Source organism: Sprattus sprattus, assembly GCF_963457725.1.
Source record: "Sprattus sprattus genome assembly, chromosome: 3".
NCBI classification, from domain to species: domain Eukaryota; kingdom Metazoa; phylum Chordata; class Actinopteri; order Clupeiformes; family Clupeidae; genus Sprattus; species Sprattus sprattus.
The window spans coordinates 34,198,414-34,214,940 of NC_137922.1; the positions used below are offsets into that span (position 1 = coordinate 34,198,414).

The 16,527-nt window shown below is 44.0% G+C and overlaps 1 protein-coding gene across 1 annotated transcript in view; it reads right to left on the reverse strand.

Moving 5' to 3' along the window:
- pald1a (phosphatase domain containing paladin 1a) overlaps positions 1–16,527 on the reverse strand; it is a 78,419-nt gene that overhangs the window by 49,850 nt on the left and 12,042 nt on the right. Inside the window, exons 2-13 of the mRNA XM_080834384.1 lie at positions 10,388–10,576; positions 9,861–9,963; positions 8,959–9,138; positions 8,367–8,531; positions 7,568–7,728; positions 6,622–6,697; positions 4,166–4,326; positions 3,242–3,332; positions 2,845–2,949; positions 1,951–2,046; positions 1,403–1,537; positions 1,012–1,128 (exon numbers count right to left, since the gene is read on the reverse strand). Coding sequence (XP_080690510.1) covers positions 1,012–1,128; positions 1,403–1,537; positions 1,951–2,046; positions 2,845–2,949; positions 3,242–3,332; positions 4,166–4,326; positions 6,622–6,697; positions 7,568–7,728; positions 8,367–8,531; positions 8,959–9,138; positions 9,861–9,963; positions 10,388–10,563 — 1,566 coding nt within the window. The 5' untranslated portion in view covers positions 10,564–10,576. The remainder of the gene's footprint in view (positions 1–1,011; positions 1,129–1,402; positions 1,538–1,950; positions 2,047–2,844; positions 2,950–3,241; positions 3,333–4,165; positions 4,327–6,621; positions 6,698–7,567; positions 7,729–8,366; positions 8,532–8,958; positions 9,139–9,860; positions 9,964–10,387; positions 10,577–16,527) is intronic.

Below are 16,527 nucleotides of genomic sequence, written 5' to 3' on the forward strand. Positions count from 1 at the left end.
TGAAATGTGCACCAACGCATTGGTGGACAGAGCTCCCCAATGGACAAGGAAAGGCGGTCTAATTACACTGCATAGACCTAGCTTTACTGGCAGGTCATCAATGTTGTAGCTGAAAGCATCGCAGTTGGTAGAAATTAAATTAAGAAATATTTAACTGACATAACAGGTTAAACATGTTCTGAGCTTCATGAAGTTTGTACATGTCTATTATACATCTTCTCACACTTTCTGTTTTCTTCAGTAACCTATGTCTATTGACAGCTTCGTACTGACAAATTAACATAACTCTTGTCAGTGTTTGTTGAATTGAACCGTCATGACCGTGTGCAGTAGCAATAACCTTGTCAACTTAGCTCCTGGACGTTTTCAGAGATCTCAGCATGCCCACGCATTCGTGCTCCTTCACAATAAACACTGCTGAGGGCTACCATTTTAATCCTTCACCTGTCAGTACTTCAGTTAGGCTGAAACATTTCATTACATTACATTTCACAATCACGGTATATGACAGATGTTGAGGAAAGGCTTGCATTAAGAAATCACCGCCATGAGTTTCAATTCAATAAAAATGTCAAAGATTTTTTAAGAAGACCAGGGTTTACCAGACCAGATTGTCAATGGAAACAAATGAATTGTTTGGTAAGCACAGACTATTATTATATACACACACACACACACGGTTTCTTTAGTCAAGGACAGGAATGTATCCTTTAAAGAACAGTACAGCAATGACATTCCAAATACAGTGTTGAACTATACCACTTACTTCCTATTTCTAGATTTCTTCTCATTTCTGTTTTGCACCTCAGACAAAAACAAATGATAATTGAGAGTAAAGCGTGCCATATCTCTTAGCGGTCTGTAGGTTGCATGGGAAAGGTCAGGGTGATATAAACCCGGACGGACTGCACATTAGAATGATAAAAAGTTGAGTGCAACAAGGGCCAGGGGTAAACATAAGGACGCTATGTTTCCTTTCGGAGCTGTGTGTGGTTGACCATGGGCCCCTACCCCTGATGTGGGCTGGGCCATGCCGTAGATGGGCATCTTGGGCACTCGCCGGAAGTTGGCCACCCTCATCTCCTTCATTGTGCTCAGGACATCTGGGGCCAAGTAGTCATCCGCCACCTGTACAGGACAGAACCGCATATATTTACACACTCAAGTCGCACAACATACAGAGAGAGAGAGAGAGAGAGACAAAGCAAAAAACATATGAAAAGCCTCTATTTTTCCTTCACCTACAGGCAAACTTTAAGAAGAAAGGTATCAGTTATCAGCAATCAGTTATGAAAACTTTTTATTATGTACACAGAGACAGAGAGAGAGAGAGAGAGAGAGAGAGAGAGAGAAACACAAACACTTTAGAAATCTCATGCAGCACATAAGCAGATCCTCTCACCAGTACTCGGGTGCCCTTGGTGACCAGGTCGGCGGGGGCACGGAGCTCTGACAGGTTCATGCATGCCAGCAGTCGGTACACCCACGGGTGGGCACACATCCACTGACTAAAGCTGGACGCAAACGCCAGAGGGTACTGAGGGGGGCAAGGGAGGTGGGCGGTAAGTATTACAAATCACACAAAGTTCAAAAGAGAAAAGTTTCTAGTCCTGAATACTGCTCCAAAGAAGCACCTGTGAGCCAACATACCACCCCTTCATCTTGTTTCACTGACCTGGGGTCATCTGATCTGACTAAACCAGAGTATACTACGGGTATATGGGGAGGTCAGTCAAGTATAACGCCTATGGTAAGCCCAGCTATCAGTAGTCATCTTTTTCTATTGGATTCATCAGGTTTCACAGTCATGGGATTAGCAAAGGAGTAGATTAAATCAAACCTTGTGCTGCAATGGAAATTAAAATTTAGCAGATTGAGCCAAAATGGCGGCGCTGCAGAGCCCCTGAGATGTTCTCCCACTGGCTGTATATAGCAAATGAAGAATCCTACCTGCTCATGGAGATAAGCGTTGAACACAATCAAGAAGAAGTAGCGCTCCAGGCTCTGCATGGCTCGGTGAAGGAAGTAATCTTTTGTGCTGCCTCCCTGTAACAGAGAGAGAGAGAGAGAGAGAGAGAGAGAGAGAGAGAGAGAGAGAGAGAGAGAGAGAAGGATGGAGAGAGAGAGAAGGATGGAGAGAATGAGAAGGATGGAGAAAATGAGAGAGGGAGAGTAGGACAGGGAAAGAGAGTGAGTGAAACATACAATCATGAGGTATCGAGGGTAACACAATATGGGATGGTACATAACAATACAAAGCATTGCACCTTTTCTTGACAGGGATCAAGCTTTAACATTTTCCAAGAGCTTAAGACTGATAATGCATTCTGCTTAATAAAGCCAGTGTATGATGCAACAGGATAGTGTTTCACCCCCAGCCTTCACAGGTGGACTTAGACAGAGCAGTGATGTAGAGTAGGGTCCAATTTAACTTCAAATAGAGTAGTGTAAACATTTTAACGTTTAGCACCTGCTACTGTTCAGACCTCTTACACACACAAACAGAGAGAGAGAGAGACAGAGAGACAGAGAGACAGACAGACAGACAGACAGACAGACAGACAGACAGACAGACCCGGTGAGACATTGTTTTCAACTGTGCCTCCTCTACGGAATCTGATAACTCAATAAAGTTCAATTTGTTGTCCCCAAGGGGAAATCGGTTTGTGACCGCGTAGAATATTTCCAGCAAGACACATTCAACCAAAGCACGTCGACAGGAGCAGGGCAGACAAGGGCAGTAAAATAAACTCAATTTCCAGAGCCAGAGTGAAAAAAGGGCGAGATAAAGAGTGGAAGAAAGAGAGAGAGAGGGAGAGAGAGAGAGAGATGACTCGTCCTGACCTGAAACTGGTAATCCTCTCCAATTCCCTCCAGCTTCTTCTTGTTTTCGTAGATGGCCTCTCTTATGTTGTGCATCTCTGAGCACAGAGCAGTGGCCCAGTCAACCTGTGGGGGTGAAGAGATGTGAAGAGAATCCACTTCATTAAAAACACAACACGCTGGGGAATATATCTCTCACATTTCTACAGAACATCTGAACATGTTACCACCCTGAGCCGAATTTGACTTTTTGTAGCTACTTTTGAAACAAATATTGCTTTAAAATCGCATGCCAGGGCCAAAACTACCGCAAAATACATTTTAAATCACACAAAGCTTTCTGTAGCGTTGCATTATACATCTCCAGCAGTGTAAATCATGTGTGGCAGTGAAGCAGCACATAATGAGTAGTTCTCACCTCCTCCAGGACCTGCTGGCCGTTGGGCAGCCTGCTGATTAATGCCTGAATCACTTGGAAAAGTGGTTTCGCTTCCTCAACCTTGTCAGCCCTGCAATCCAATAAGAGACACAACATGTTATTTCAAACACAGACGTATCATTATCAGGCCTTTCCAATCTTAATTACGTGCTGTTGAGCGATATCAAACATGCGTTCACAGTGTAGTCCATATGCAATGGAGGCCCGAGGGGTTGTGGTAATCTGCCATCCTTGCAAGACAGGAAGCCTCGGACGTGAAAAATCCACCACGTGGTTATCCCTGCTGAAAGCTAAACTTCTGACTATATAAACCTTGTGCGATGGGTTTATCATTGCTTCACTTTCAGCCTTGTGCTGGGAGGGGAGCCCCATTGCAATTGTAGTTGTTGTTTGTCTAATAAATATACTTTCATGCAGCTCCGGAGTCCTGAGGTAACTAGGGTGAATTTTCACCTATCATCTACCTTCTCCCGTCTAACAGGAAATGCAGGCTCACTTCCTGTACGTTAAAGGGTTAAAAGGTCAAGATACTACCTCTCCACAACATACCGTTATTTCAAGATGAAAAAGGACCATGTTCAAGCCTGTGTCATCACCAGCTAAGGTTGCATTGTGTTTTGATCAAATATCCAGGTCATTGTTTATTTTGGTAGTTTTTGTTCTCGACAAAATGAAAACAGTAATGTGAATCTTTCCGAGCCTTATGTAGACTTACATCAGGTACTGATTTCATAAGGACATACGTATAATGTATTTATTACACTATGCTTTTTTTATACTGAAATGAAGTCTTTACTGTACGACGATAGAGTAACACGGAATGCCTAGGAGAACACTAGCATTGAAACGCCATAGTAAAGCGCTGCCATAGTAACTACATAGAGCAAGCGTTAGCGTCCTTACTCGGGTTGGTGGGCTGCAGGTGGGTCAGGGTGAAGGTGGTTCAGGACCAGGGTGCCCAGAATCATGCCCAGATTGGTGCGGCCCACACCCACTTGGCAGCTGAAGACAAGGGCTGGTAGGGGCTTGGACGGGTCACGCAGCTGTGAGAGGCTGGGGGTCTCCTGCAGGGGGTTTTATGAATGGGTATCGTCTTAAAGAGGGTTCACAGGCACAGTAGTTTCACAAAAAGAGCCCCCTTATTAGAAAGGCTCACATTTGTACTCACATCTCTATCACATACCATTAGCATACAGCCTCTGCTGACTTACAGTGATGAACTAGAAACGCATTTCAGCAAGAAAAGGCATATGATTGTGCCGTAGCAGTAGTTGGCCGTTGCTTATAGCAACCTTTGCAATAACATGGATGCAAACACTTCACCCTACAAAAGAAATGTGAACTCTCCTAGCTCCTTTCAGATGAGCAATTAATATCATCTAACAAGGTCAGCGATTCTCGAACACAAATGACACAGATATTATTGCACACACAGGCATACAACACACACTCTGCGTTAGTGGTGTCTGGATGTGGAATGACCTGCCTAGTGCAACTGAATCAAGAGACAGCCATGGTATACTCACCTCTTCAGAACGCATGCGTCATTCTAATGCCCAACCATTTTTATGTGTTTATAGTAATTATTATTGTTCATTTCACTATAAAACTATTATGAGCATTTTGTTGTAATGCTTTGGTGGTTGTTTTTTAATTTGTTTTGAAGATCATGTTGGACACTGAATACTTTGAATTTGATGAAGACCTGAGGGCTATCTGCTAGAGTATTCTTGTAGAATGTGTGCGCATGTGTGTATTCTGTAATTTGTTGAAAATGACAGCAATATTATTCCAAAGAAATCGAGTTAAAACTTTAGCTGACTAACATGAACAGTACTGCAGATTTCATTTGGCATTAAAACCATCTCCCTCGCGAAGTTCATAATACTAACCTTAGTCACTGAATTCAACTGAACACGAGCAAAACATCAACTGAAATATAGACTGTTATTAATCCACATAGGTGGTGGCATCTTCATTTATTTGAAATTGACGGGCTCCATCTAATGGCACTTTATTACACTACCAACACAACGAAGTCGCTCGGCCATATGGGAGGTTCTTGAATTGTGGAAAACGTTTCCAAAGTTGTCCGAAGTGTGCCCCCATTCATTTCAATGACAAAAGGGGAAGAAAAGGAGAAGAAAAGAATGAGTGGGGCGATTGCAAACAGTTTGACGAGATTGCAGCACTGTACCATGTCAGAGTTGGAGTGGTGTCGATATCTCAAAAGTGCTATGAAAAAGGGGTGGAATAAAAAAGAAAATAAGACTTACATAAACCAGTGCTGCTTACATGCTAGTGCTGACCCAATCACACTAATAAAACTTAAATAGTACAATATGTAATTGCTTGCGCTTTTATAACTGTTCAATAAAGTCCTATATCCTTGCCCTATCTGGTGCCCCTTTTTGAAGCAGAGGAGAGTGCATAGTGAACCAGAAAATAAGTATTCTCAACCCGGTCAGTGAATGTGTCAACTGAGACATTTTGATAACTGCCTTTGACCAAAGAAGGCATTTCCTCATATTTCTGGGTGAGCAGAGCTGAAATAGACATGGCACTGGCCACAATCAGGGAGAGAGAAAAAAAGGGACTGAAATAACATACTAAGGACAGGAAACGTGGCGAGTAACATTAAAGAATGAATGCTCTTGACCTTGGGCAAAGTGGTCAACAGCAGAGCCTGGAAGGGAAGGAGGCCAGGAAATGGCATGGAAAGGAGTATAGGTCTGACAGAAAATTAGAGAAAAGTTAAAAGAGATAAAAGGTAAGGAAAGATGGAAGTCATTACATTACAGGGAAGAAAGGATAAAAAAAGACACGAAACAGCGGAGGGAAAGAGTGAGAACACACTATTTGGTAAGGGCTCCAGTGATGAAATCCAGACACAGAGTGAAGAGAGACGACCTTACAGGAACTAGGACGTCCGTGTGAAGCCATCATGTTTCATGCCATTTTCATAACTATTATGATTACTGATGATTGATGATGCAGAGGTCGTGGAGGAGCAACCAGCCCTATTGTTCTCATCCACTTGTCGACCAGCACCTTTGAGACTCTACAGATGGTCTACAATTTTCCGTCCATCCATAACTCACTGGGCATGCTCCAGTTGAACAGAATGCTTTTGCAACCACAGTCCCTGAGTTGGCATATGGTGCATATCTGTGTGTGTGTGTGTGTGTGTGTGTGTGTGTGTGTGTGTGTGTGTGTGTGTGTGTGTGTGTGTGTGTGTGTGAGAGAGAGAATCTGTTGGGCACCAGTTGTCTATACTTGTTGTATTCATACAGAAAATCTAAAGGAGCCGGGTCACATTTTTGTTGCCGTTTATAGGCATAAAAAAAAAAACTACTCACCCTGAGAATGTTCACAAAGGCATCAAACTCTGCTTCAAGAGGGGCTCCTTCCATTGGCAGCGGCATTCTGTGATACCTACAAACAGAGATGACTATTTAATATTTAGACAAGAAATTATCAATAATCAATCAATAATATTGTCAATAATGCACAGTGCTTATTTATCTAGATCGCAACCAAACATGTGATACACAAAACATATTTGATGTAACAAACATTTTCTAACAATGAATCACATAGAGCTATAATTTTCTCCATTGCTGCAATACAGACTGCTCTTCAGTCTTTAGTGGTCTCTCCCCCAATGTCAGCGGGTGAAGGGGCAAATACTCCTGGCAAATCGCCAAACTACCCCCAAGAAACTAAGCAAAATGAGATGTTACTCTGTAGGCTCGTTCACTGCATAGTCCAAGTCCCTAAGTTGGCATATGGTGCATATCTGTGTGTGTGTGTGTGTGTGTGTGTGTGTGTGTGAATCTGATGGGGCCCTCACAGCTGGGACCTCTGAGGTTTTTGGTTTTGGAGAACAGAAATACATTCATATGACCTGGTAATGGCTGAAGCTGCTCATTACATTTCAATAAACAGTGGGGGCTTGATCTGATTACAGACAGGATGTTGTGGACATGGCAGTTCTTCAGAGAACACTCGGCCTGGGCAAAAACTAAAACGGCCAGCGCACAAACATCCCCCATAAATAAACAAGTGATAGAGGCCTGTTCACACAAGCAGACATCTCCCGAGTTTCTTCACGCAAATCGCATTAGAATACGGAGCTGTCTCCCCAAAGCTAAATAATGTAGATGAATTAAGTCTCATAGGAAGAACAAGTACCATGCCAGCACCTATCAGGATAATGCGGTTTCCACCGAGTCCAATACCAGTTTCAAAGTTGTTCAGAGTGTTTTGGTGAGCAGATAACAGTGGTCAGAGATGGTGTGGCACCTGTAGGTTGGCATGGTGAAGACGGGCCTCTTGTAGACCTCCTCCGTCACGTGGATGTCCTCCTCGCAAGTGATGGAGATGTTCTGGGGCTCGTCCTTGAAGTGCTCGATGTCTTTGTAGACGTAGAACACATTTTCGTTCAGTTTGGCAAAGTCGTGGAGCTGATAAAAATGAAAATGCAAACAAACACCGTCAGCAAAGCACGAGTCTCTGTTTTGAGATTCCATGTAATAGAGAGCATATTGCATTTTCAATTTCTATTGCGATGATATATGTGTAACTGCTGGGGGGCTGGGGTGGGCATTGCCCACTCAGAGATAAGCCTTGACTACCCAGAGGAATCATGTGCCCATCCTCTGAGAGAAATCCCTGTTATTGATATTTAGTTTTTTTTAAGCATTCATAGTTTTCTGTAATTCTTGTTACCAGTCATCAAAAAAATGCACTGCTTTCCTATTGGCCATTTTGAAGGTGTGGGTGTGCAGAGTGAATGCTCCTCCTTTACATTAGTGCCAAACCACAGCACTTCCCTCTCAGACACAGACATGCTTAAGTTAACTGCAAATCCTGTTTTCAGAAGTCCAATCACAATTATCCCCAATCTGGTGTATACATAATGTAAACATTAAAGACATATATTTATTTTTTACTTTTCACATTCACCCATTTGAGGGGCTATATAAGGTCATGGTTCCAGTAATGTGATAAAAGTGAGTTTTCAATGGGAATCTGAACATTTGTCTTTAAAGCCCCCTTCATCCAGGCTTGCACTGGCCATCACTATCTCCCTCAAGCTCACCTCCTTCCTGATGGTCACCTCCAGTGTCTCAGCGCTCAGCTCCTTGTCCAGGCCGTGGAGGTTTTCATGGAGGTTCTCCTTCCTGCGGGGTGTGTACGGGGCAAAGTCGTCCGCCAGGCGCAGGAACACCACGGGCTCTTCTCGCACACAGAAGAAAGTGATCTCCTTGCAAAAATAAATACAGAGAGAGAGAGAGACAGAGAGAGGCACGGAGAGCGGGTGAAGCTGACAGTTTTTTTTGGTGAGAGAGAAAGAGAGAAAAAACAATCCAAAATACACCATTGCCACAGCCACCATCCTCAAAGTACCACATGGCTTAGGAATCCAGAAATGCCCCTGTGTAATTTAGCATGGCTTGATTCCCCACTTCACTTTCCATTTAGGGATATGTGGGCACAAGAGAGCCGCTTGGGTATAGTGGCTGACAATGTTTATAAAAAAGCACAATATTTCTGCACCATGTCCTTAAGATTACAGAAATACTAGACCACAGAAGTACATCTGGATCTATCTGCTTAAAAAAAATCAATGACCTTGAACCCACGTAAGACAGTAAAAGCCATAGTTCTGGTCATCATAAAACGAAACTTACCTCGTGGCCTTGGCTCTGAAGCCTCTGGAGGACCTGTTTGAAGCCATGGAGGCTGGGCTGCCCCATCCCAAAGACTGGGTAGGTGCCCTTGAGTTGGCGAAAGTTGGGCGCCCCATGGCTCGCCGTAGTGTTCAAAACATCTGCCTTGCTGTAAACATCCTGCACCATGAAGAAAGAACCCTGCAGAGGAGACAAGTCTTTGTTTATTGAACAAATAATTTCAAAAAAGCCATGTGATAAACAACATCTTGGATGCTCATCTCTTGACTTTGCCATAGAGCTGAAAAATGAAAATACAGAAAAATGATTGTCGAATTACTAATACACTATTAAGCTTGCACCTAGTTAATACTGGGTGTGGCAGTTAATAGTTGAATCACCAAACACCTGTGAGTCAAGAACAAACTTAAAATACTTAAAACCTTAAGTTCTGTAGTGTACAAAATAAAAGACAGTGAAGTCTTAGTAGAGTTGTGTGATTTTTTTCCTCTTCTGAACTTATTCATGTCAAGCCCAAGCGAAACCAGGCCTACTTGTCGGCAAACTGAAACTCCAGCTGAAACAATAGGGCCAATCTAATGGGTTGAGGCAGTTCAAAGCACCAGGATGAAGCTGATAACGCCTGACCCCAAACAGCCCTCTTTAAACCACAACAGCCATAGCATGTCATTGACAGGCCCATCACTTCATAAGAGACATGATAGGATAATGCCTTAATGAACTTGCCACAGGCTTAATCATGTATCATTGTGGTACGGTTGAAGTTAAAGTAAAAAAAAATATGTGTGTGTGTATGCGTGGGAGGGGTCTTTGAGGTGGCGAGGTCTGGGTGAATAGCTTTGCGTTTCATTGTTAAAAGGCAAGTTTGGCAGAGGTACTAATGGAGCACTTTCTCCACCTACCTGCACCAAATAGTGCTCGGGCATGGTGTCGGAAATTCTGCCGACTTTGTAATTGGTTTTGTGTGTGTCATCGTGAATCTGGAACTCTTGCCTACAGTTATACCTGGGGAGAGAGAAAGCGATATCATTTCCTCAGCATTCACAAATCACTGTCAAGAAGAAATGGCACAGTTCCATGGATGCCTTGCTTCCTGCTGTGCAGTCAAATTTCTATGTTTTTTATTGCCGTGATACATACTCTTGGAGAAAGCAACCCAATGCATTTTACATTTCATATTTTCCTACACAAAAGTATTTCTTTTGCCTACCTGAAGCATTAAAACTTAATCTAACGATGTGCCTGGTGTCAATTAAAAAAGTAAGCTAACCATCACCAGACGTTCACTCTTTAGATGCTTATGTAGACCCACTTTTCAAAGTGATCTGAAAGGTTTAATCCCCCCCCCCACCACACACACACACACAGACACACACACACTTCCAGCCCAGTCAGGCGTTTACCCTCTGCGTTTACGCTCAACACTTACGTGATGACGACTGGGGCTACCTTGTTGGTGATGATGGACTTGCCCTTGCTGTTGTGGATGCTGACCGACTGGAAGGAGCTAACGCTCAGCGACTGCCTGCTGTCCGCCATGCCGTTGCCGTGGACACCCTCATGCAGCACAGGGGGGTGTGGGGCAGCGCTGGCAGTTGTACCCATACTCCACGAGCAGCTGTCAATCACACACCGCCATCACAGCAGCAGCAGCAACGACGACGACGACGACATCACAGCAAACACAGGAAGTAAACAAAACAGCAGTGTCAACAACAAACACAAGAAACACAACAGAACAAATGAGATGGCGCTTCACATGATAAACTCCAACTGTGTCCAGGCTTGAATGAGTTAGGGAAGTTGGGGGGTGTTAGATCATTCACACTTTTCTGTCTGGCCAAGGTTGTAAAAGAAAAGCCTCTGTTTGTTCAAGAGTGTATTGAAAGGTGCAGCATGTGTTTTTTCCATGTTGAAAATATAAAAGTTTCTTCTGGACCTACAAGGATGGTGTCGATGCTTCCCAACAATTCCCAATGGTACACTTCAAATATGCATGCGCTGGCAAAAAAAAAAAAACATTTATGGGCTGGTATTTCTGAATTATTTAAGTGATTTATGTTTCGTTCTTTCAAAAACTCAGACATTTCTATCTATGATTCACTGAATGTTTCGACCCTTTAGACAAGTAGGACAAAATTGGATAAAATAAATAAATAAATAATAAAGTGGATTTCCTAGTGTTTTATTTAAGACTCAAACAAGAAAACATAAAGGCTCAGCCCCAAAAACTAGTCTGTTGGTGGTTTTGCAGTCTAAAGTGGCAGACTAAATATACTTAAAACACTGACCACAGACCAAGATCCATGCCTGGGCATATTCGTGAAGTCCAGCCTACTTAACTTAACTTAAAATCATTACACGTTTTCAACATGCTATTTCTGCGGCACAGAGCTTAAATGGGGGAAGCGTGGCAGTATTTACACGTCTTAATTAGACGACACTCGATGCACAGCAGGCCGTCCTCAAAACAATCCAAATCTGTCTACAGGGCCCTTCCACTCCCGCCAGAGCAAACAAGGGATTTGCAGCAAGCAAGGCAGATAAACAAACCAGGTCTGGCTGGCCGACCACCCCCCCTCATTCTCTCCCTCTGTGTCTGTCCACTTCCCTCCTCCTTCTCTTCTCTCAACCCCCTATCTCTGCTGATCTCCCCCTCAAGTCTTACTGGAGATGCAGACAGAGAATAACTGTCTGAGGGCCACACATTGGAAATCGTTACGGAGACTGCCAAGGCGTAACAAGACTGCAGGCATGTCCAAGCCCAGCCTAGCACAGACCAACCCACTCACGCACACACCACACATACACACCACGCACAACACACACACAGCCATAGATGCTCACCTTTTTGATCGCAAGCTTTACAGATATCTCACAAACACACACCTCCTCCTCTCCACATTCTACCTTTGTGAACAAACAAACACACAGAAATACCTCCCCAATTATGCTCATGCACACACAATCACACAATCTCTCCATGCCACCTTCCCCAATAAACCCTCTCACCCACACACACACACCTTCTGAGTCACACATGTATGTGCTGAGGAGTCTAGAGCAAATGACGGCTGTAAGGCAACTGAGCCTCCACATTCACTGCTGAAGGCTGTCTGACAAAGGGACTCCCACCCCCTCACATCTGCATTCAACAGCACCAAGCCTACAGACAGCCAGTGCCAAGGCCACAGCCATCCTCTACACTCAGAGGGAGAGAGACAGACTTCAGAGTTTCCTCACAATCATGTCGATTAGAAACGTTCTGACTTGCCCAAGTTCCGGGGCAAAACTTTTGCATCATATTTTTCAGGTCACCTACTCATTCCATTACGCAGTTTCTGGTTACCCTACCAATTAAAAAAAAAACACAAAAAAAAAAAAACACATTCATCTTATCAACAAATCAACCACATTTGAAAGTGTGCTCATTACATGGTGACAAATGATTAGCTTTTGTGATTTAAACAAACTTCAGTAAGAACTGACAAATAAGCACTCAGAACTGCAGATTGCAAATTATGATTTATCATTTCAGCCACAAATGTTTATCAGTGACCAACCCACCAGGACACTGAAATAACTTGTGACCATGTTCTGAAATGTAAACATATGTAGCTATCGCCTACAGATACCGTCTCTAAACAACCCCTTGCATATCCTCTCTCTCTCTCTCTCACCAACCCCCGCCCCCCCCCCCCCCCCCCAATCAACCTCATAATGGCTGACACTCAGACATGTTCCCACTCTGAGAACTGTGCTCTCTGCTTCTCTCCACGCCTCTCAATTGTAAAGACAGGCTTACTCTCAAGATGTTCCGCACAGTGCCCAGAACCAGCCTGGAGAAGCGGGGTGCTGACAGATGGTTACCGGGACATTCGAAGGGGGGGGGGGGATGGGTGTCTGTGGCAGGGGCCCAGTGTGTATATGACACGACAGTCATCGTGTGGTTTGAGCGCCATGACTGGGATGAACAGCAGAGAGGCAGAGTCCAAGAACCAGCACTGCATTAAGACCAGGTCACTGTCACTGGCAGCGGCACCACACAGAGGAACAGGGAACAGAATCAGGTTCAAAGCATTTCATGAGGTTTCATTGTGTTTGTAGGACGTTTCAGGGGACATTTTATGTGTCGACTCAATTCTATTCATATCATACTTGCATACGCCACTGACAATGGGCATTGTCTCAAAGCGCTACAGGAACTATAGCCTGTGAGGAAACCTATGGTGACACAGGCGAGAGAGAAAAAGAAAAAAAAGTCCCCGTCTAACAGGAAAAAGCCTTCATGGCTGTCATTGGGGGAGGGGGGTTGTCAACCACCTGAGGCCAACACAGAGCAGCAGCAATAGGAACAGGATGGATTGAAGGGCAGAGGGGGACAAAGTGCTGCAGGAAGACAAGGAACAGAACAGGAAATGGAGGGCTGTAGTAACAGGTGAAGGGACCAGCCAGCAACAGGAACTATTTTTCCACCATTCTATATACAGTGCCACTTGAAAGTATGTGAACCCCTTGACCACTTATACGTTTTCTGTTGTTTTACCATGATTTTTCATTTTTTTCATCACCAATTTTCCATAGATGAAATGTCAGGTTTATGTTTATCATTTGCATGTACTTGTTTAGAGGGAATTGTTTGAGTTGCCAAAAAACTACATGAAACATGGAATTAGTGTATTTTCCAAAGTAAGTGAACCCCAGCTGCATTGGTAAAGTCAAGCAGGTAACAGATTCTGTGACACATATTTGGGTGCTTAATTAGTCAGTTAAGCAAACCAATTTACTGAGACATCCTTAGGAAAAGGGTTGGGCAACACAGATTAAAAGAGAGAGTAAACCAACCAAACTACTGTAGTGCCAAGGTGTACCCACACAGATCAACAATGCTGAGAGGAAACAAGATATCCGAGAACATCAAAAAGAAGGTACCGGCAGCCCATCAGTCTTGGGAAAGCTATAAGACCATCTCCAAAAGATTCCAGCTCCATCCATCCATCCATCCATCCAAGACAAATAATTTAGAAATGGAGGGCATTCATCATGACCGCATCTCTGCCTAGAAGTGGACGCCCATCAAGACCATCACCAAGAAGCACCAGAAGAAGAATAAATCAGGTAAAAGTCAACCCACAAATCACCTCTTAAGAGTTTCAGACATCTCTGGCAGCATCTGGGGTAAATGTACATGGGTCTACAATCAGACGAAAATTGTTGGTTTTGATCGTGACCAAATAATTCTATCTCGGACTCATCTGTCCAAAGAAGGGACTTCCAGAAGGCCTTTGGTTTATCCAAGTGCTCTCTGGCAGGTTGAAACGGGCAGTTTTGTTCTTTCTTGAGAGCAGAGGCTTCCTTCTAGCAACCCGATCATGAATGTCATGTCTATTCAATTTTCGTCTGATTGTAGACCCATGTACATTTACCCCAGATGCTGCCAGAGAGGTCCGAAACTCTTTATATTATTACACATGCAAAAGCAACAAGGTCGCCTGTTGATCAAATGGTCATCTTAGATGGATGCTGATGGTCATCATGACGGCACTATCGTGGACACGTGCAGGCCTACATCACATTTTATTATGCAGAAACTTTTCAGGCAGGACACCCATCCTTAGCATGTGACCAGAGGGCTATTAAATCCCAGGACAGATAACTCTGTCACATTTTACTCCCAAATGTCACCTCAGGTTGATAAACTGCCCATGTGACGAGCGCACAACACCGATTACACTCAATAGCAAGAAATCCAATTTGCGTCATTAGCCCTAAAATGTCATCTCAGATGGAATAAAAATAAATAAATGTTTAAGCAAATCTAAAACAGTCTTTTACCGTAATGAAACCATTTGACCTTAAAGTTCCCAGACATCAACTAAAGTGTGTTATGGATCTCCCTCATCAAGCGCTCGCCCTCTGACTGGAGAAGGAACCCTGGCTGATAAACATCCTCTTGTAGAGTAGAGTACAAAACCACACTGATCACGCTGTTTATTCCAGAACGTTCTCTAAAAGTGACACACTATAATCCTTCTTGTGCAATTTGTATCAACTGCCATCTGCTGCTCTCGAGAGATATTCTTATCAAAAACATAAAGACAGCAGATTTAAAAGGCTTGGAAAACTGTCGATATACCTTTGCCAAGGGCTGGCTGGTTGCCCAAAAGAGATACAAAGCAATTGGAATTGTTATTTCTAACATGAAGATTGCACTTATTGTTACTTTTGTACATTCATGCAAAACCTTTATAACCTGAGCAGGACACTTGGGAGTACTGACTCCAAGGTGAATGCTTAAGCTGACCTTAAGTTGAACAATAAACAAATTGCTGCCAGGCGTACAAGAATCATGGACAAGAACTGAATTAGACATGCCCTTCCTCTGAGAAATGTTCCCATTCCAACATTAACAAAAGGTCAATGGAACATTTGATATGAAATGCGACCCAAATCTATCCATCCGTTTTCCCAATTACGTCATGGAGTTCCAGTCCCAGTCCCAGTCAGACAAAAACAGGGCTTCGGGGGGTTCGGTGAGAGTGTGCAGGGTTGGGAGGGAAAGCACATTCTTCCAAAAAGCCAATCTTTTGTAACCCATTCAAATGAAACTGGTCTGCACTAGCATGACAGAATCCAAAAGCCTCCCCTGCCTCCTGGCTGGCTGGCTGGCTGGTCAGAGAGACTTTTCCTGAGACCACAGAGAAAGAGCAATGGGTAGGGATGGAGGATGGGGAGTGGGGGGGGGGGGGGGGGGGGGGTGTTACTGAGCCCCATGTCGCCTCTTTCAGCCTAGGTTGATTGAAATTCCGGCGGCATCGCAACATCGCTCAGAGTGCGAGCTAGAGCTAGCAAGTGAGCGAAGGGGCGAGTGAGTGAGTGAGTGAGCCAGCAAGAGAGACAAAAGAGGGCTCTAAACGCACAGACAGGAAGGAGCGTGCAGCTGCAGGATGCATCTGCCGTAGGGCGCGCTAATAAGAGGAAGGATGCGGAGAAGGGGGCTCCTCATTCTTAGGAGACGAAGAGGGTGGGACAACGGTGCACACAGACAGAACAGACACTGACACACACATTCAAAACACACACACACACGGCTGGGCTGCGCAGGAGATGGTGAGAGGAAACACGTTGTGTTTCTTTTTCTTCCCCTTCTTTCTCATCTATTTTTCTCGGTTTCGGATCAAGCGCGGGAGCGGCGTCAGAGCCAAAGCACAGGGTTGAAAACAGACCTAAGAGCAATGCCAATGTCAAATCGGTCAGTGATCTTAAAGAGATGCTGAGAACCTGCTGTGGATAGCAGTGGATGTGGGCTGACCGCTTAGGGGTCCCGTTAGGGTTGAAACAGGGAAGAACCTTCAGAATAAATGAATGACAAACCTGAAAAACATCCTGGTCACACATGACACCAAAGTATGCAAAACTTACATTTTGATAGTGATCATGGCATCTTTGTTATGGCAGGTGGTTTGGCTATGCCTCACACCACCAACCACCCCCCACCGCCCCCACCCCCAAATGGATTTACTGACAGAACACATCTATACATTAGACACAAAGCTATTCATCTACAAC